The sequence below is a fragment of the Monodon monoceros genome, unplaced genomic scaffold, assembly GCF_005190385.1.
Source record: "Monodon monoceros isolate NGI ecotype Baffin Bay Population unplaced genomic scaffold, NGI_Narwhal_1 Super_Scaffold_15, whole genome shotgun sequence".
Taxonomy (NCBI): Eukaryota; Metazoa; Chordata; class Mammalia; order Artiodactyla; family Monodontidae; genus Monodon; species Monodon monoceros.
In genome coordinates, this window is record NW_021703771.1 from 72,945,865 (window position 1) to 72,966,754 (window position 20,890).

Sequence of the window (20,890 nt, forward strand, 5' to 3'; positions counted from 1 at the left end):
AGGAAGGAAAGCACACTGGGTGTGGTTCATGCATCAAATGGCTACTTGTATAAAAATGTTCAGGAATTTTCAGCTATCCACTGGCACCTGTGGAGCTAGAGCCAGTCTTATTCTTTAGAAGGAACAGCAGCCGCAGGCAGTGGAAGAGAAGATAGTATACTTAGATGTACATATAAGACAGTTTTCCAAGCTAAGTAACGGCATCTGTGCCGCAACATTTGTTGTCAGTGAAAGAGAAATACAGTAATGCTAAAGTAAAACATATTTGCTTGTAACTTTTAAAAATTTCCTTTATTCAGAATCATACTTTTTTTTCACTCTTACCATTATGAAAATTTAAAAAAATATAGCACTTGGTGCAATGACATACTACTTTTAATTATTATTCAAACACTTAATGCAGGTTTCTCACAGTTTACATGTGAGAATTTAGCATGATCCAAACTCAGATATCCACTTCTCATATCTTTCAATGTCTGCAGCAGATACTGACTTAGAAACCTTTTTTAAAGCCATTTCAAAATCCTCCATAGTTGTAGGCATGTGCATTTCTTCTCTTGAAAGATTTCTGATTTCTTCTGGGGTCAAACCTTCAATACGCCTTCTCATTGCCATCAAGGATGCATCCCTAGGTTTTAAAAACGTGTAAACAAAAAAATTTTTCAGTGCATATGTTATTCTGTAATTATCTTATTACATATACATATGTAGTACTGCATAGAATCCAGTACTGGACTATAAGGCCTGTTTTTGAGTTGTTTTTTTAGCAGTTGAATCTGAGCAAAAAGCCCAAGAAGAATTAAAAGGATATAATAAGATAGCAATTCAATTTTATTAAAAAAGTGTACCATAACATAAAGAATAAGCATCACAGAGACAGGAGAGAGGCTGTTAGCTAACACTAACGTAATACCAAAACTTGTGTCTCTGACTGGATTATAATGTGGGTCTTTATTCTTCATCTATCTTAATTCAGCATAAAAAGTTCATAATAGAAGCTTATACCCACAAAAACCTATGCTTCAAAAAAAAAAGAAAAAAAACACCTATGCTTCCAAAATAATTCATACCTGCACACGTTGGTAATGTCCGCACCTGAATAACCTTCCATGTTTTCTGCTATACTTGCAAGGTCAACATCATCAGCCAATTCCAGCTCACGCAGACTTATTCGTAATAGTTCCTCCCTGCCTTTTGCTATTGGTAGAAACAAATTTAAAAATATAAGCCTTCAACATAAACAATGTTTTATTTTTCTCCAGTCTACTTTGAGAAGTTGTTTTCCAATTCTTAGAGCTCATTTGCTTAAAAAATTTAAGACCTATTCCTTACTGAATTTACTGCATTTATTTTAAAATTTTAATTAATTTTTATTTTTTAAAATTGAAGTATTTCATTGAATTTTAAATTTCCTAGTATCAAGGCTTTAGGCTCCAGATATAGCCAAACCAGTTAAAATAAGGAAAGACATCCTACGTTCGTCTTGGAAAGTTAATTAATACCAAATTTTAAAATTTCTAAGCAAAACTACCTAAGAGTTAACATGACCTTTCTGATTCAAATAAAGATACCTGATGGCAATGGAATATAGATTCTTTTTTCAAGACGTCGTCTTAAAGCCTCATCAATATCCCAGGGAAAATTAGTAGCTGCCAGAACCATAACCATTTTGGAAGGGTCATCATTTTCAGAAGCACCTCCAACACCTTGAGGAAGGATAAGAACACAGTAAAAAAATAAAAAACAAAGCTCAACTACTTACAGATCATCAGATATTTAGCACAACATTAAAAGCAGGGTAATCATCAAGCCTCCCTAAGACTTATAAAGCTAACTGGTACGTATGTGAATTTGTGGTCCAAGAAAAATGAGTTTTTGCAGTGTGCAAAAAATAGGACTCAAAATAGATTTGATCAAAAGACTAGTTCAGCACAACTACATAGCAATTTAAGAAATTCTTCAAAACCATACATATCCCTCTCTAAGGCCAATTAATCGGCATTTGTTTCAATTTCATGGCTAAAAATGAGATCAGTGTATGACAGGGTGTCCTGTGAATAAACAGCCATAATTGCTGGTGTGTCACCACTGTCAGTGCACCCAGTTTACCGCTGGCAATCTCCAGGACCGACTGGCCAGCCCCGCGTCACTGGGGCTGTGTGGGTCAGCACTATGAGTGGGGCTTGCTCAGCTCACGCAGAGACACAGGCATACCGTCCATCTGAATCAGCAGCTCGGCTTTCACCCTTCTGCTTGCCTCGTGCTCTTCAGAAGTCCCTCTGCGGCTACAAATGGAATCTATCTCATCAATAAATATGGTGGCTGGAGAGTAAAACCGAGCCTGAAGGGAGAAAGCGTGCAACACCAGGTTTTTATTTCATTTAAAAGTCATCTATAATTTAGCAATTATTAAAGAGCTGTGGAGCCTGCCACCCTGTGCATCTCTCCCTCTTTGCCTAATACTGGGGAGAGAGGATAGAATTGGAACAGCTAAAATACAGCTTCTAATATAGACCTATCATATACTTAAATCTTATATGGCAATTTTTTATACTATTCAATACTATAACTGATTATCTTCAACATGTATTTGTTTACGAGTCATGTAAATACAGGATTATCCTGTACACTACAATAATATGGACAACAATGGTGGGAAGACATTTACAGATACTGACGTGTTCTAAAGTTCTAGAAAAATTTTTGTTAAAGAGAACCATTACCTTAAATAAAATCACATAGATTCCCTCTAAGGGATTCTAATTTAATTGCCGTTTTTCATTTGACTAATACAAGTACACCTGACCCTTGAACAACTCGGGTTTGAATTGCATGGGTCCACTCGTATGTGGATAGTTTTCCATAGTAAATACTACGGTACTACAGTCTGTGGTTGGTTGAACCGAAGGATGTGGAAGAACCGTGGATACAGAGGGCTCACTATAAGTTATATGCAGATTAACCTTCACGTTGTTCAAGGGTCAACTGATTTTTATCCTCTTGTCAATTAGAGGTCAATTTAAATGGCCTCAGTTTTTTGTTTTGAGATAAAATTCATATACCATAAAATTCACCATTTAAACCATTTTAAAGTGACAATTCAGTATTTAGTATATTAACAATGTTGTGCAACCATCATCACTATCAAATTCCAGAACATTTTCACTGCCTCCAAAAATAACCCATACTTCCCTGCCCCTAGCCCCTGGTAATCACAAATCTATTTTCTGTCTTTCTGCATTTACCTATTCTGGACATTTCAAATAAATGGGATCATACAATATGTGGCCTTTTGTGTCTGCCTTCTTTCATTTAGCATGTTTTCAATGTTTATCTATATTGTAGCATGTACAGTAGTACTTCACTCTTTTTTTTGTCTGCATTGGGTCTTCGTTGCTGTGTGCAGGCTTTCTCTAGTTGCGGACAGCGGGGTCTATTTATCGTTGCGGCGTGCGGGCTTCTCATTGCAGTCGCTTCTCGCTGCAGAGCGTGGGCTCTAGGCACGCAGGCTTCAGTAGTTGTGGCATGCAGGCTCAGTAGTTGTGGCGCACGGGCTTAGTTGCTCCATGGCATGTGGGATCTTCCCGGACCAGGGATCAAACCCGTGTCCCCTGCATTGGCAGGCGGATTCTTAACCACTGAGCCACCAGGAAGTCCCAGCACTTCATTCTTTTTTATGGCTGAATAATATCCCCCAAGTTTATTTTTGTACCTTAAATGCATTTCTTCCCCAAACCAAAGGACAGGGAAGATTGATCCATTAACTAATAGATCTAGTCAAGTATTATCTAGTAAACAGCTGTGCAAGACTCAATAGTATCACCCGTTTCTTAAGGAGACTGAAGAGGCATTTAATTTTATTTACTTATTGTTTTGTTTTTAGTAGACTTTTTTTAAATTGGAGTATAGTTGATAAGAAGCATTTTATTATAGTAACTAATGTTTATCGTTAATCATTTTTTAAACAAAATATCCAAACTTACAGAATCACTGCACAAGAAAGCTTGAACGTAAAATGCAAGTCCACAATGGCAAGTGAACATTACAGATTTGAACACGCAATTGTACTGGGTTCATCAATTCTTTGGACCATGAGGTTATAATTCAGTATCCTCTAAGAGGTGATTAATTGTGTTGAAAGCACAGTGCTTCCAAAGTATAGATTTAGTTTTAGTCTGTTCACTTGGAAAATCCTAATAGTTAAATCTCACTTTCTTTTCTAGTTAAAAACTTGAATTCTAAGTCATCTACTGCCTCCAAAGGGATAGTAAGATAATAATAATAATTTTAAATTTTATTTATTTATTTTTGGCTGCGTTGGGTCTTTGTTGCAGTGTGCGGGCTTATTGTGGTGGCTTCTCTTGTTGCAGAGCACGGGATCTAGGTGCACAGGCTTCATTAGTTGTGGCATGCAGGCTCAGTAGTTGTGGCTCGTGGGCTCTAGAGTGCAGGTTTAGTAGTTGTGGCGCAAGGGCTTAGTTGCTCCGTGGCATGTGGGATCTTTCTGGACCAGGGATCGAACCCGTGTCCCCTGCACTGGCAGGCAGATTCTTAACCAAGAGCCCTAATAATACATTTTTAATAAGGTATCCTTACTTGGATCTTAGGTACTGTGTACAAACATTTTTGTACTCTCTTTTCAAGAAACAGAGGGAGAAAAATAAACTGGATGGAGGGAAAGAAAGAAAAAAGCAAACATGCAAGAAAATTTATAATTGAAATTCTAGCTAGCAACCATCTACCAACAGAACCAACAACAAAAATTAAATTTCAAGCAAAAATTACTAGATTGAGTCTTCCCAAATACTGAGGGTGTGCAGAAAGGTCTGACTTAAAGCAGAGGCTATGTGGCACATTTAAAATTGGCTTTGGATGACCTGAGAAAGTAATATAGAGAGACTTGGAGAGGAAACCAATTGTTTCTGCCTGCACAGCATGGCTCCTTATGATAAGAGAAGCTCTCTTTTTCATTTGTAAATCATCTCTCTCTCATTCTTATTCTATTACTTCAAGAGAGGCCAACTCTGCTGGAGTCCCAGGAGGGTCCAGGCATAAGCATGTGACTCAAGAGAGACCAAACATTAATCTCTGGAATTTTGCTGGAACAACTGAGATTGTTGTTCACTTGATTAGATTTCTGACACTTGAAAATGAAAGTTCCTGACAATACAACAAAAACTGTACAATTAAGTTTTTATATGTGTTTGTTACCATGTCATGTGAAAAACCCTGGACAGACTTTTGTAATATTTAAGTGGCCTTATTCAAAATACAGGCCCTGAGGAATGCTCACTTTGAGAGGTTCAGGGGGAGGGGCACTCAAGAGAGAGGCAGTCATCTGTAGAGCAGTCAAAACCAAAATATGAGAGGCAGTACAATTTTACTCGAGAGAGTCCATATGAACAGAAGCAAATCAAGGTGGTTTCAAATGAGCCCTAACCGAAATTCAGAAAGGCAGAAGCTCCAATCTGCAGGCGCTGGTTTGTGACTGAGCCACTGCTCAAGTGGGCAACTCAAAGTAGCACGCTCCAGATAAGCAAGGATTTGTTTAAAGATGGTTAAGATTCTCCTGGGCAATACCAGGGAAGCCAGTAAAAAATAAGTTGTTTGATATGTCTTTATAAACCGCAGTATACAAAAATATTGCAAATTACTACTTTGTAAGAGGCTTTCCCTCATAGAAGAAAATAGTCCTTTTTCCTTAATATAAAACCCTACATTAAAAAAAATCAAATAACTCTTAAACAGTAACAGTTAATATTTATGAGTCCTTATGAGTCAGGCTCTGTATTAAGCAGTTTACATGTATTGGCTGATTTCACCCTCCAAACATTACAGAGGTAGGTCCTAAATTACTGTCCTCCTCTTATAGATAAAGCAACTGAGGGACAGGAGAGGAATTTTCCCACAGTTTGCCATCTAGGAAAGTGACAGAAGTGGGATCTTAACCCAGGCCACCAGACTCTAAAGACGCCACACTTAGCCATTCACCCTATTTACTTTTTTTTTTTTCTTTTTTTGGCATGCGGGATATCTTAGTTCCCCAACCAGAGTTTGAACCTGTGCCCCCTGCAGTGGGAACGTGGAGTCTTAACCACTGGACCATCAGGGAAGTCCCCATTCACCCTACTTAGCTTACTTTTTTTTTAAATAAAATTTTTAAAATATTTATTTTGGCCGCTCCGGGTCTCAGTTGCGGCATGCAGACTTCTTAGTTGCGGCACGCATGCGGGATCTAGTTCCCCGACCAGGGATCGAACCCGGGCCCCTGGCACTGGGAGCGTGGAGTCTTGCCCACTGGACCACCAGGGAAGTCCCCTAGCTTACATTTTAAAAAGGCCTAGTTATTCTGGAATACTGACAATATAATTTTTCCCCTGAAGCAAATAGCAAGCTAATTTTTCAAAAGGATCTAAGAGGTTCTCCATTAGATTCCTATTGTGGGATGGACTGTTAATAATCCATAAGAACTTGTCAGAATCTACATCCTGCCTTATGAATTATCGAAGTTGAAGGAGAAAGAAAATGGGAATTGAAACAGGAAGAAGCCTTTACAGAAAACAGATAACATGAAATTGTGAGGGGTTTTGTTTGTTTATTCTCAGCCTAGGAAGGAAGATCTGGTATAATATTAGCATGGTCATCTAAGGTTTTGTCCACCACGACCAGGAATGTAAATCTTTTTCACTATCTATATAATAAACATAACTCTGTCCTCATGCATATAACTACACAATTTCTTAAATGAGGTAAGATGGAAATAGTAAGTGAAACAAAGTCTGAAGTCTAAAAAGCTGTTGAATTCAACCTAAACACTCAAGCAGAACTTGTTGAATTACACTTCTTCTACTGATACTCAGATGAGTGGCAGGGGAAGAAGGAAAAAGACACTCAAAGAAGCGAAGAACTTAATCTAAAGACTGGGTCATTAAACTCAGGGTATTTGATATAGTTAATAGATTGGAGGTAATCTCAGTTCCATATCTACTTATGATTTTCACCTTTTCTCATTTTTGTTCTAATACTGCATTTACTATAACTAAGCCTGATTTAAAAACCGTAATAATTTCACATTCCTATAGCAGATCAGTAATGCAGATCCCGTAACATGAATATGTCCATAAGCTAACAGAGACAGCCTTTCATCCAGAGAAAAGGAGTCAAAGAGAAATGCAAGTTATTCATGTTAGTATTGAATAAAAATTTTCTACCTTCAAGAGCACAGGAATCACACTCTGGGCACAAAAGCATCCTGCCTAGCGATTCTACACGCTGTAGTTACAACTCACTTTCTCCCCTTCTAGAGGTAAAGAATCATTAGAGTTAGCTCAAGCACTCACCATTTCAAACAGAAGACGAACAAGCTTCTCAGACTCTCCTCTGTATTTGGAAGTCAGAGTTGACGAAGAGACATTGAAGAACGTTGTCTTGCATTCAGTAGCTACTGCTTTAGCAAGGAGGGTCTTTCCTGTGCCAGGTGGGCCAACCATCAACACTCCCTGTTGGGAATATAATAGCATCAGCAAAGGATTTATGTGCCATTGTTCTAATTCACAAGAATTCCATTACTAAGGATCAATTTTCAACCAACTTACACATAATATTAAGACAAGTAAAAGACAAAGATAAACAGAAGGATACTTTATCACAAATTTACTTTTTCCATTACAAAAGTAGGGTAACTACACATTATTAAAAAATTGGAACTAAGAGATGAGAAATAATATAATCAATATTAGAGTAATGATATAATATCATACCCTAACACAGGTACCATTAGTATCTGGATATATTTCCTGCTAGTCTTTTTGCTCAAATTAGTTTTTTTTTTTTTACATAGCTGTATGTCCATAATTTTGTATCTTGCTTATCACTTAACCTTTCAAGAATTTTAAAAAATAAGTACAGAGTTAGCCATTAGCACATTTCCCAAATCCAAGAGTTTTTTGGACAGTCTCTTTTCATATCAGCACATGACTTTTAAAAAGTACTCATTAGATACAGATATATCTTATTAGTTTCTTAAGAACAATTCCAAGAAATACAGATGTAAGTTCTGCAACACAACATGTAAAATGGAGTATTTTTGCATTAGGTGACCTGTTCATATTTGCAAATGTAAGCTCATTATAAATCTGCTATGTGTCCAACTTTCCAGATATCACATTGTACCTATTCCTTTTTTTTAAAGTAAATTTATTTATTCATTCATTCATTCATTCATTTATTTATGCTGTGTTGGGTCTTCACTGCTGTGCGTGGGCTTTCTCTAGTTGCGGTGAGCAGGGGCTACTCTTCATTGCAGTGCGCGTGCTTCTCATTTGTGGTGGCTTCTCTTGTTGCAGAGCATGGGCTCTAGGTGCGCAGGCTTCCATAGTGGGCTCAGTAGTTGTGGCACATGGGCTTAGCTGCTCCGCAGCATGTGGGACCTTCTTGGACCAGGGCTCGAACCCGTGTCCCCTGCATTGGCAGGCGGAGTCTTAACCGCTGTGCCACCAGGGAAGTCCTGTACCTATTTCTTATTCTGGAAACCTTGCAGTAGCTCTTGGTCTAAACAAAGTTCTGAGTAACACAACATAGTTTAAAATAATTTTCTTTACCTGCTCTACTTTCTCCTCCCACTTCCCCCAACACAGATAAATATTGGCTTTCTATAGCAATGCACCTGCCATTTGCTTTGACAATGCCGTTACAGTAATACACTTACTTTCCATGGTCTCCTAATGCCTTTGAAGAATTCTGGCATCCACATTGGTAACACCACAGCTTCCTTAAGCAACTTTTTAGCTTCTACTAAATCAGCAATATCATCCCTGAAAGAGAAGATATTTTATCAACAACCTTGTAGTTGTTGATAAACTGACTACAACAACCTAACTCTATGTAGTCATTCTTGAGAATCACTGAAAGCACATGATTTTACGTTGCTGACAGAATGCTAAGCTTCTTCCTAGGCACTAGTGAACTAACACACTGTGACGAGGCCTGCCTCAGCAACCGGTATATAGAAAGAGCACAATCTGAATCTTCGATTCTTTTTTAATTTTTTAAAATATTTATTTATTTATTTGGCCGCATCAGGTCTTAGTTGCGGCACGTGGGATCTTCGTTGCCGTGTGGGGAATCTTCAGTTGTAGTGTGTGGGATCCGGTTCCCTGACCAGGGATCGAACTCGAGCCCCCTGCATTGGGAGCGCAGAGTCTTACCCACTGGACCACCAGGGAAGTCCCTGAATCTTCAATTCTTGGGAGTAATGATTTTCAGCTTGGTGAATGAGAACACAGGTCTATAGGCCTACAATTTAAGTATTATTATGCCATTTCATTTTAAACTTCTGCTCTTAAAATGCTCATTCCATAAATTCCATGATTTAGAAATAATGAGCCCATTAAAAAAACCCATAAAGAATAAAAAGGGCATAAAGCAGATACAGGTTGCAAAACTGCTGTTTTGCCCCCAACCCTATCAAGAGATAGACACCGAGATTAAAGAGTATCATAGAAAAAAAATTAAAAATAAATAAATAAATAAATAAAGAGTATCATAGAGATTTCTGTGAAGTCATCTCCAACCACCAGAACACTACTACTACTACAACAACCGGTACACATGGCATGATAATATATTATGATATATGACATGATAATATATTTTAAAATATCCCTCAAAACTATACCTAAAAATAATCAAAGTTTTAACAAAAAACGTATAACAGAATGTACCTAACTTTGTGGGAAAGGGAGATTTACAACTCACTGTGATAAATTACAGTTCTTTGATTAGATATAGTATTTATTTTTTTAATTGTAGTTGATTTACACTTTTGTATTAGTTTCAGGTGTACAGCAGGGTGATTCAGTTAGACATACAACTACATCTATTTTTTTTTCAGAGTCTTTTCCCTTACGTTATTCCAAAGGGATTCTTTTCCCTTTAGGGTTATTACAAAATATTAAGTACAGTTCCCTATGCTATATAGTAGGTCCTTGTTGGTTATCTATTTTATATATAGCAGTGTGTGTATGTTAATCCCAAACTCCTAACTTATCCCTTAGATATAACAGTAATAAAGTTGAGAACCACTGCTCTAATAGGACATAAAAGCAACATATATTGTATAAACCTAAGATAACAAGCAATACACACGCATAAGAATGACTGCCATTTTACCACTGGAGAATGTCCCCAAAAGATGTAATTTCTGTTATCTTGTTCCCATTCTGTATGTAGAATTTTTAATTTAATAAGAATTTTATTATTATTTATTTCATTAAATTAAAAAATCTCAGACAACAACTGGTACAGCCTGAACCAAAGTCAAGTTTTTCATTATGTGTCATGCTCACATTGTATGTCCTCAGGTTCTATCCTCAAGGACTGATCTTCAGTACATGCCCACATTTGTTCCATTTTCTGTTCCAAAAAGCAACATCCAATTATTTTGTTGTGATATAACTTACCATCGAACATTGGGATTCTGAGAAATTATATCTCTTTCCAAAGCTTCTACTAAGTCCTTATCGTATCCAGTACTATCAAATTTATTTGTCTCTGGTTCTGTAACTGCAGCAGGTGATTTGTTCTACACAAACAGAGAGAAAAAACAAGAGCTTTTGATTGACTCAAAAATTATATTTTGTTTCTATGAGTCAGAAACAAAGATTGGACTTAAGTGACATTTTTTAAAAAGCTAATGTAATAGTACCAAGTAATAAGGACAGAATCAAAGGCTACAAGTCATCCTTCTACATCAACATCAGAGTTTCATACTGAATTTTTATTTTTACATAAAAAGTATGACAACGGTATTAAAGAAAAAAAAATATTATGCATATGAACTGACAATAGTAAAAATTAATATTGAGATAAACTGTAGTCCCTAGTGAATATTAGATATGTATGGCATTTATCTCAAAGCTTTAGAAGAGATAAGGTTATAGACAGATGGTTTATTTAGCTAAGATTATGGGTCAATCTTTAACACGTACTCAGTCCCCATTGATGCTCCCCAAACATCCCTTTTCACTGTTCCCACATCCCTCCAAAAGACACCTCAGTCCTTCGGAGAGATTTTCCCTCCCCCACTCTGTGAGGACAGTCATTAGGGCCGCAAGATGCACACTAAAGCACTCCAAGGCACAACAGTGAACTCACAGGGCACTGCAGGATTTTTCAGATTTTTGAGGGAAATACAAAAACACCTGTTTGAACATTGGGTGAACTACCGGCTCGAGGTAGTTCAGTTTCTCCGTTAAGACTGCTGCATTCCTTTCAATAATCCCATATTTTTTGTGAGGCTGGATTTTTGGCAGTTGCTGTGATAAAACATATACCGGGAAAAATCAATGTGGAAGAGGAATGACAGTGGAATGTCCACTATGACTCCAAGGTCTGAGAAACTGTACAGTGTCCAAAAGGTGTTGTTGGGACATGAGTTGTTTTAACCAAATTTCAAATGGATGGGTATTCTTTTTGTCCTAGAGGTGCTATGAAAAAACTGCTGAGACAGTCGTGAATTTTATAAGCCAAGAAAATTTATGAAACTTTATATTGGTGTAAATAATCATTTACTTGGTCTTGTACTAGGATTGTTACCCCATCTCCAAAATCCATAACATTTTTTTGCCCATAACATGATGATTTCTTTGTCACTGGTGCTGTCTAAAGTCAGTACTAATGTCTAGACTTAACCAATATTTACGATATTCAAAGTCTTACACTAGATGACCAAATAAGTGCCTGTCTCACAGTTTACATATTTAGTATCCAATAGGAACATTAAAGATTCAAGGGAGGTGTTGTATAACATTTAAAAGAGGAGGTTATCTTTTCTTCTAAGTATTTATGAAGTTGTTATTCATTCACAGATACTAATCTGTTCTGTACGAGCAGCTGCGGGGGATAGAAAGAAGACACTGTTCCTGACTATTAGAAACTTAAACTGCAAGCCCAGGGAAACACAAATATAAGGCACTTTATATCAACAGTTCTCACCTTATCTTCTCCCAAAGAACACAGCGCTGAGGGAATGTTTGCAGACAAAGCAAAACAAATTTCAGACAGGCAGAAAGGAGAAACAATTCTATAATAGGTTGGCCAAGGGGAGCTATGGAATTTCAAATTTTGACATTTCTAAGGGAAAATACTAACAACTACCAGGAGGTAAAAGAAAGCAGCAGAGGTTAAAAAGAATGTAGACTCCTTCTTGGTGCTCAAAATAAATTTGACAACTTCGACAAAATGGATCACTATTTGAAAAACACAAACTACTACAACTCAACTATCATGAAAAAGATCATTTAAACAGCCCTTCAACTTCTAGGGAAACTGAATTCATAATTTAAAAACTTCCAAAAAAGGTATCCAAGCCCAGATGGTTTCATTGGAAAATTTTATCAAACATTTAAACAAGAACTACCAATTCTACACAATCTCTTCCAGAAGACAGAATGAACATTTTTCAATTCATTTTATGAAGCTACTATTACTGTGATACCAAAATCAAAGAGAATTAAAAAACAAAACAAAAAAATTATAGACCAATATCCCTCATAAATATAAATGCAAAAATCCTTAACAAAATATTACCAAATAGAATTCAGTAAGATATAAAGAGAATTATATACCATGACCAAGTGAGGTTTATTCCAAGGATGCAAGGCTAGTTCAAAATTCAAACAATAAATAAATCAATATAATCCACATATTAACAGGCAAAGAAGGAAAACGACATGATCATGCAACAGATGCCAAAAAGCACGTGACAGAACTCAACATCCATTCGGGGTAAAGAGGAATTTCTTCAACTTGGTAAGAAGCACACACAAAAATTCTACGGCGGGCTTCCCTGGTGGCGCAGTGGTTGAGAGTCCGCCTGCCGATGCAGGGCACGCGGGTTCGTGCCCCGGTCCGGGAAGATCCCACATGCCGCGGAGCGGCTGGGCCTGTGAGCCATGGCCGCTGAGCCTGCGCGTCTGGAGCCTGTGCTCCGCAACGGGAGAGGCCACAGCAGTGAGAGGTCCGCGTACCAAAAAAAAAAAAAAAAAAAAAATTCTACAGCTAACATTATATTTAATGATGCAACACTGAATGCTTTCCCCACTAAGATCAGGATGTCCACTTTCATCACACTTATTCAACATAGTGCTAGAAGTTGTAGCCAGTGTAACAGAGCAAGAAAAGGACATATACACATACAAATCCAAAAGGAAGAAATAAAACTGTTCTATTTCAGATGGCATGATGTTTACCCAGAGAATTCCAAGGAATCTACAAAAATTCTCCTAGAATTAATAAATGACTTCAGCAAGGTGGCAGGATACTAAATATACGTAAAAAGTCAATTTTATCATTAGGGAAATGCAAATCAAAACCTCAGTGAGATACTAGTTCACACCATTTGGATGGCTATTACAAAACTATTACAAAACTAGAACAAACTAACTAACTAACTAAAAAAACCACACACAGAAAATAACAAGTGTTGGCAGGGACTTCCCTGGTGGGTTAAGAGTCTGCCTGCCAATGCAGGAGACACAGATTCAATCCCTGGTCTGGGAAGATCCCACATGCCATGGGGCAACTGAGCCTGCACTCTAGAGCCCACGAGCCACAAACACTGAGCCCACGTGCCACAACTACTGAAGCCCGCGCGCCTAGAGCCCATGCTCCGCAACAAGAGAAGCCACTGCAATGAGAAGCCCGCGCACCACAACAAAGAGTAACCCCTGCTCACTGCAACTAGAGAAAGCCCGCGCACAGCAACGAAGACCCAACGTAGCCATAAATAAATAAATAAATAAATTTATTTTTTAAAAAAAGAAAATAACAAGTGTTGGCAAAGATGTGGAGAAATTGGAACACTGTGCACTGTTAGTAGAAATGTGAAATGATGCAGCCACTGTGGAAACGTTTGGTGATTCCTCAAAAAACTAAACACAGAATTATACACGAATACTTCTGTATATGAATATCTCCAAAAGACTTGAAAGCAGGGTCTTGAAGAGACACTTATATACCCATGACATAGAAGCATTATTTACAATAGCCAAAAGGTGGAAGCAACCAAAGTGTCCTTTGATGGATGGCTGGATAAACAAAATATGGTATATACATGCAATGGAATATTAGCCTTAAAAAGGAATGAAATTCTGACACATGCTATCAAATGGATGAACCCTGAAGACATTATGCTAAGTAGGAAAAGCCAGTCACAAAAGAACAAATACTGTATGATTCCACTCATGGGAGGTACTTAGAGGAATCAAACTCATAGAGACAGAAAGTAGAATAGTGGTTGCCAGGGGCTGTGGGCAGGGGGAAGGAACAGGGAATGCAATATTATGATTTATAATGAGAAATACATACTTAGTTTTAGTCCTATTCCTGGCATATAACTCCTAAAACCCTTATGATTTCCTAACTGATAAGAGCAATGGAAGCATCTTTTGTTATAATATGCAGTTTTTGTTCCCAGCTCCTGAAATAGATCCAGAGCAGTAAAGGAGAAAGAGGTGTTTTTTGATACTCATAACAAGCCCCTGAGTTTACGTTAATGAGGTGATTTTTGGAAAGCCCCTAGTTAATCACAGGATGGGGACTGTTGTCAGGGGAACCAAACTTGTGATCAGAGGGTTGGAACTTACAGTGCTACCACACAACCTCTGGGGAGAAAGAGAGGTTGGAGGTTCAATGAATCACCAATGGCCAATGATTTAATCCATCATACCCACGTAATGAAGCCTCCATAAAACCCCAAAAGGATAGGGTATGGTGAACATGCGGAGGTGCTAGGAGGGTGGCGTATCTGGAGAAGGCATGGAAGCTCTGCGTCCCTTCCCACGTACCTTGCCCTGGGCTTCTCTTCCATCTAGCTGTTGCTGAATTGCATCGTTTGTAATAAACTGGTACATCTAGTAAGAAAACTGTTTTCCTGAGTTCTGTGAGCTGCTCTAGCAAATTATCAAACCCAAGGGGGTTGTTTTGGTAACCTCTGATTTATACCAGTTGGTCAGTAGCACAGGTGACAAGCTGGACTTGCAACTGGCATGTGATGTGGAGGCACCCTGTGCAACTGAACTCTTAACCTGTGGATCTGATGCCAGTTCAGTTAGACTGCAGGACACACAACTGGTGTCAAAGAATTGCTTGATGTGGAAAAAATATCCTACACATTTGGAGTACAGAAGTGTTTTGTAAGTAGCAAGCAGAAAGAAAAATAGAGTTTTCCTTATCAGGGAGTTATTGTTTAACGGGCACAGAGTTTCAGTTTTGCAAAATTAAAAACGTTCTGTGGATGTATGGTGGTGATAGTTCCACAGCAATGTGAATGTACTCAATTGCACTTTAAGAAATGCATACTTAGGGCTTCCCTGGTGGCGCAGTGGTTGAGAGTCCACCTGCCGATGCAGGGGACACGGGTTCGTGCCCCGGTCCGGGAAGATCCCACATGCCGCGGAGGGGCTGGGCCCGTGAGCCATGGCCGCTGAGCCTGCGAGTCCAGAGCCTGTGCTCCGCAATGGGAGAGGCCACAACAGTGAGACGCCCGCATACCACAAAAAAAAAAAAAAAAAAAAAAAGAAATGCATACTTAAAAATGGCTAAAATGGTAAATTTTACGTTCTACATATTTAAACCACAATTTAAAAGAAATTTTTTTCTTTTTTTTTTTTTTTTGCGGTATGCGGGCCTGTTACTGTTGTGGCCTTTCCCGTTGCGGAGCGCTCCAGATGTGCAGGCTCAGCGGCCATGGCTCACGGGCCCAGCCGCTCCGCGGCATGTGGGATCTTCCCGGACCGGGGCACGAACCCGCGTCCCCTGCATCGGCAGGCGGACTCTCAACCACTGCGCCACCAGGGAAGCCCTAAAAGAATTTTTAAAGTCACTTGTATTTCTATATACTAGCAATAAATATGTGGATCCTGAAATAAAAAATACAATATCACTGATACATCACTTAGAAAAGTGAAATACGTAGGTTTAAAATCTAACAAAATATATGCAAGACCTGTATGCTGAAAACTACACAATGCTGATGAAAGAAATCAAAGATCTAAAGGAGATAACATGTTCATGGATTGGAAGACTCAATGTAACAAAGATCTTAATTTCCCCCAAACTGATACACAGGTTTAACGTAATTCCTATCAAAATATCAGCAAGATTCTTTGTAGATGCAGAAAAGCTGATTCCAAAATTTACATGAAAAAAAGGAACTAGAATAGCTAAAATAACTTTGAAAAGGAAGAATAAAATGGGATGAATTAGTCTACTCCATTTCAAGCTTACTATGTACATAACGCAGTATATAACTATAGTAACCAAGCCTGTGTGGAGTATTGGTTGAGAGACAGGTACACGTATCAATGAAATGTAACAGAGAGCCCACAGACAGACCCACACAAATATGCCCAAATAACTTTTGACCAAGGTGTAGAGGTCTCTTTTACTGAAGCATATTTACAGCGCTGTGTTCGTTTCTGCTGCACAGCACAGTGGCTCAGTTACACATACACACACATATGTATTCTTTTTCATCTTTTTTCCATATAGTTTATCACAGGATATTGAATGTAGTTCTCTGTGCTATAACAAATCCTTTTCAGCAAAAGGTGCTGGAGCAATTGAACATGTATAGGCAAAAAATGAACCTTGACCTAAGCCTCACACGTTACACAAAAATCAACTCAAAATAGATCAGGGACTTAGATATGTAAAACATAAAATTATAAAACTTTTAAGAAAAAAATTTTGGGATCTAGGGCTAGGCAAAGAATTACAAACTTGACACCAAAAGCATAATTTATAAAAAGGAAATGCTGGACTTTACCAAAATTAAAATCTTTTGCCTTGTGAAAGATCCTGCTAAAACAATGAAAAGACAAGCTCCACACTTAAAGGAACTATCCGCACAACACATAACTGACAAAGGACTAGTCTCTACACTATATAAAGAGCTCTCAAAACTCAAGACTAAAAAAACTCATTTGCATAATGGGCAATAGACTTAAGAGAGACATTTCACTGAAGACACTTGTTTCTGTGCTCTTATTTCCTTTTCTTTAGTCATTTGTACAGCTACTATTTAGAGGAATAGACCGACTCAACATAGAAAGACTGTTAGGATACATTGATAATCGAAAAGAACAGGCTACTTTATGATTCCGGTTACGGTAAAAAAAAAAAAAAAAAAAAAAATCACGCAATAGAAAAGCATTAAAAGCATATACCATGAGATTAACAGAACTCTGGGTGGGTAAGAATGTGAGTCTGAGTTTTCTTTTTTCACTTGCTCTATTTTCTGATTTTCTAAGTGAATAGGTAACAAAAGGTTTTAAATAGGAAAAAAAAAATTATTCATTCTTTATGACTTAATGGCTTTATCTCTTCCATGAAGCTTTCTCACTACTACCAACTCCTTCTAAGAATTCTGCTATTTTTAGTCACTAGCTACCACCAGTTTAGCATCTAATTGTTCTATAATTGTTTGAAATATATTATTCTGATCTCCTCAAACGTAAGTTTCTCAACACTGGGCATATATTACCAACAAAGACACTGGCTGATTTGGGAAGAAAATCTATTCTATACACTTGTTCTTTGGCTGTCAAGTCCTGAGGATTTTAGCACATAAGTCATGTCTACACTCAGCAAAGACACAGATAAGATCTCCTCTTTTTTTTTTGCAGTACGCGGGCCTCTCACTGTTCTGGCCTCTCCCGTTGGGAAGCACAGGCTCTGGACGCGCAGGCTCAGTGGCCATGGCTCACGTGCCCAGCCGCTCCGCGGCATGTGGGATCTTCCCGGACCGGGGCACGAACCCGTGTCCCCTGCATCAGCAGGCAGACTCTCAACCACTGCGCCACCAGGGAAGCCCCTAAGATCTCCTCTTAATGTAGCTGATTTTATGTTTATTTATTATACTTTGTCCTCTTGCCCTATTCTTGAAACAGTAGAGAATCAAAGGGTGATGGAAACACTATTTGTTTTAAACTGAAGGCTAAAATACTTCCATTGGTAAATAAGAACTTTTTTTCAAAGTGAGCCTCCTTCTGGGGAATTTATTTTTATCCTACTTTTAACCTAATAATTCTACTTTTGCATTTAGATAAATTAAAGAGCATTCTGAATGTAGTCATCAACCTCTAAGACATTTCATTAAAATTTTAAAAAATGCAATGGTGAAACTGTTTAAGTCAATAGCATATGTAACAAAAATCTCAGTTACCTGGAATGTTTGGGAAATAATAGCTAACATTTATTGAGCACACACTAGGTAGAAAAAAAAGTTATCTTGGGGCTTCCCTGGCGGCGCAGTGGTTAAGAATCCGCCTGCCAATGCCGGGGACATGGGTTCGAGCCCTGGGCCGGGAAGATCCCACATGCCACGGAGCAACTAAGCCCATGCGCCACAACTACTGAGCCTGTGCTCTAGAGCCCACGAGCCACAACTATTGAGCCCGTGTGCCTAGAGCCCATGCTCCACAACAAGAGAAGCCACCGCAATGAGGAAGCCCGTGCACCACAACGAAGAGCAGCCCCCGCTCAACGCAACTAGAGAAAGCCCGCGTACAGCAACGAAGACCCAACGCAACCAAAAATAAATAAAATAAATTTTTTTAAAAAAGTTATTTTATTTATCCTACAAAAACTCTATAAGACAGGCGTTAAAGTAATTTTATATATGAGGGGATAAAATTTAGAAAGCCCAAGTAGCTTATGGTAATACATCCAGAAACAGCAGGGATGGTGCTTAAATACAAGTCTACGTGATTCCAAAGCCCATACTCTTAATCACCATGCTATATTTTTGAAAAGCTTTATATCTTCCTGTTTTAACAAGCAAATCATATTAATTCAATTTAATTTATCTTGGACAACTGATTTGCTGATTATAGTACCTCAGGTTCTACACATCATTTCTCAGGGTATAAAAGTATAGATATAAAATGAAAAAGGTATAGGACATTGAGCTCTACAAACCACAGATGGTTAAAAGGCTTACAACCCAAACCCTAGATGATAGGCAAGGGCAACCTTGGTATTGATAATACTGCCTAAGGCCAGAGGCATTAGCCACCTTCCGCATACCCTTCCTTGTTTCAGGAACTACAATAGCACTGCTGTTGCTGAAAGTACAGAAATACGGGACTATGGAACGATGGTGAGAGGGACTCAAGGGAACTGACTATCCAGATGTACAAGGGCAAATGACCTCCAGAAATGGGGAGGACGGGGAATAAAGGTGATGACACAAAATCAAGAGCTAAATGCACATCTGTATCTATATCAACAAGGAAGATTATATTTAAAGGTGTGGCTTGGCTGGTTACTGGATGAGGTTCTCAAGCAGAATTACAAAGTTAGGAAAAAGATCTTGAAGTACGGGCTGATATGATGGTTTTTTTGTTGTTGTTTTTTTTGCGGTACACGGGCCTCTCACTGTTGTGGCCTCTCCCGTCGCGGAGCACAGGCTCCGGACGCGCAGGCTCAGCGGCCATGGCTCACGGGCCCAGCCGCTCCGCGGCATGTGGGATCTTCCTGGACCAGGGCACGAACCCGTGTCCCCTGCATCGGCAGGCGGACTCTCAACCACTGCGCCACCAGGGAAGCCCATGATATGATGTTTTGAAAAGGACTGAATGGGCAGCACTGGGGGCTTTACATTTGCTTAACCCAGTTTTCACTTTGCCCAGGTGGTGTGGAGGGGTCCTTTTGGTACAACAAGCCAAGAAGTGAGCCTGTACTTTACCATTTCATAGACTAGGTATGTGCCTGGGGCAAGGGACTGGGGAGGTGGAAGTAGAGAGGACAGAAACTAGGTTCTCAGAGTCCCATATATTTCTTACTGTAAGAGAGCACAGGCCCTCAAATAATAATTGGTACTGAAATCTTGGTTTATAAATCTCATTCCTCACTAACAGGAACCAGGGTTTCCTGGAGAAATGGGGTAAATACACGAAGAGCCTGGAACATCCTATTTTGCCAGAAAATGAGGAAATGCTCAGAGAATGGTGAGTATGTGTCAAAAAGACTTAAGACCCAGCTTCAAGGGTCTCCCACTCCTCAAATCTTGGACAATTTAAGCATCAAAAAGATAGTAATAGATTTTAATTCACTGAATAAAATAAGAGTCCACCAGTCCATACTGATAAAATTAAATAAAGGGGAAGAGATAGAGTTTTTTCTTACAGTTCAATGTCAAGTAATTAATGTAGAAGAGATAATAGCATTAGAAAATGATTTTTCAATTATCAGAGGAATAACTGCTTCAGGCAAGAATCACTGGATGCTAAAGCAAGTAACTGAAACTTTAATGAGAAATACAATATTTATATAACCTCAAAGTATCTCCCCACAAATTACTATAAAGGGAAAAAGAGTAACTGTATAGTGGAGGGACTTGGCAGACACCACCCTAACCAAGTGATCCAATTTATCACAAGTAATAGAACAAATAAACATCCTGTGCCTCCTTATATGATACACTGAGAAGAACAAACCTTCACTTCAGTGGTATTCCTGCCAAAAATGCACAACCTTAAATCTAATCACGAGGAAACATCAGGCAAATCCAAACCGAGGAACATTCTACAAAATAACTCTTAAGTCAGGCCAAAAAAGATAAAGGCAAAGGAAATGTTCACATTAAAAGAGACTAAAGAGGGCTTCCCTGGTGGCACAGTGGTTAAGAATCCACCTGCCAATGCAGGGGACACAGGTTCGAGCCCCAGTCCAGGAAGATCCCACATGCTGCTGAGCAACTAAGCCCATGCGTCACAACTACTAAGCCTGCGCTCTAGAGCCCACGAGCCACAACTATTGAGCCCGCACGCCACAACTACCGAGCCTGCACCTAGAGCCTGTGCTCCACAATGAGAGAAGCCACCGC

General features: G+C 38.7%; 1 protein-coding gene across 1 annotated transcript in view; it reads right to left on the reverse strand.

Moving 5' to 3' along the window:
- Positions 1–357: 357 nt before the first annotated feature.
- KATNA1 (katanin catalytic subunit A1) overlaps positions 358–20,890 on the reverse strand; it is a 35,701-nt gene continuing 15,168 nt past the window's right edge. The window contains exons 5-11 of the mRNA XM_029224241.1: positions 10,461–10,582; positions 8,708–8,813; positions 7,341–7,499; positions 2,215–2,341; positions 1,572–1,706; positions 1,071–1,197; positions 358–628 (exon numbers count right to left, since the gene is read on the reverse strand). Coding sequence (XP_029080074.1) covers positions 430–628; positions 1,071–1,197; positions 1,572–1,706; positions 2,215–2,341; positions 7,341–7,499; positions 8,708–8,813; positions 10,461–10,582 — 975 coding nt within the window. The 3' untranslated portion in view covers positions 358–429. The remainder of the gene's footprint in view (positions 629–1,070; positions 1,198–1,571; positions 1,707–2,214; positions 2,342–7,340; positions 7,500–8,707; positions 8,814–10,460; positions 10,583–20,890) is intronic.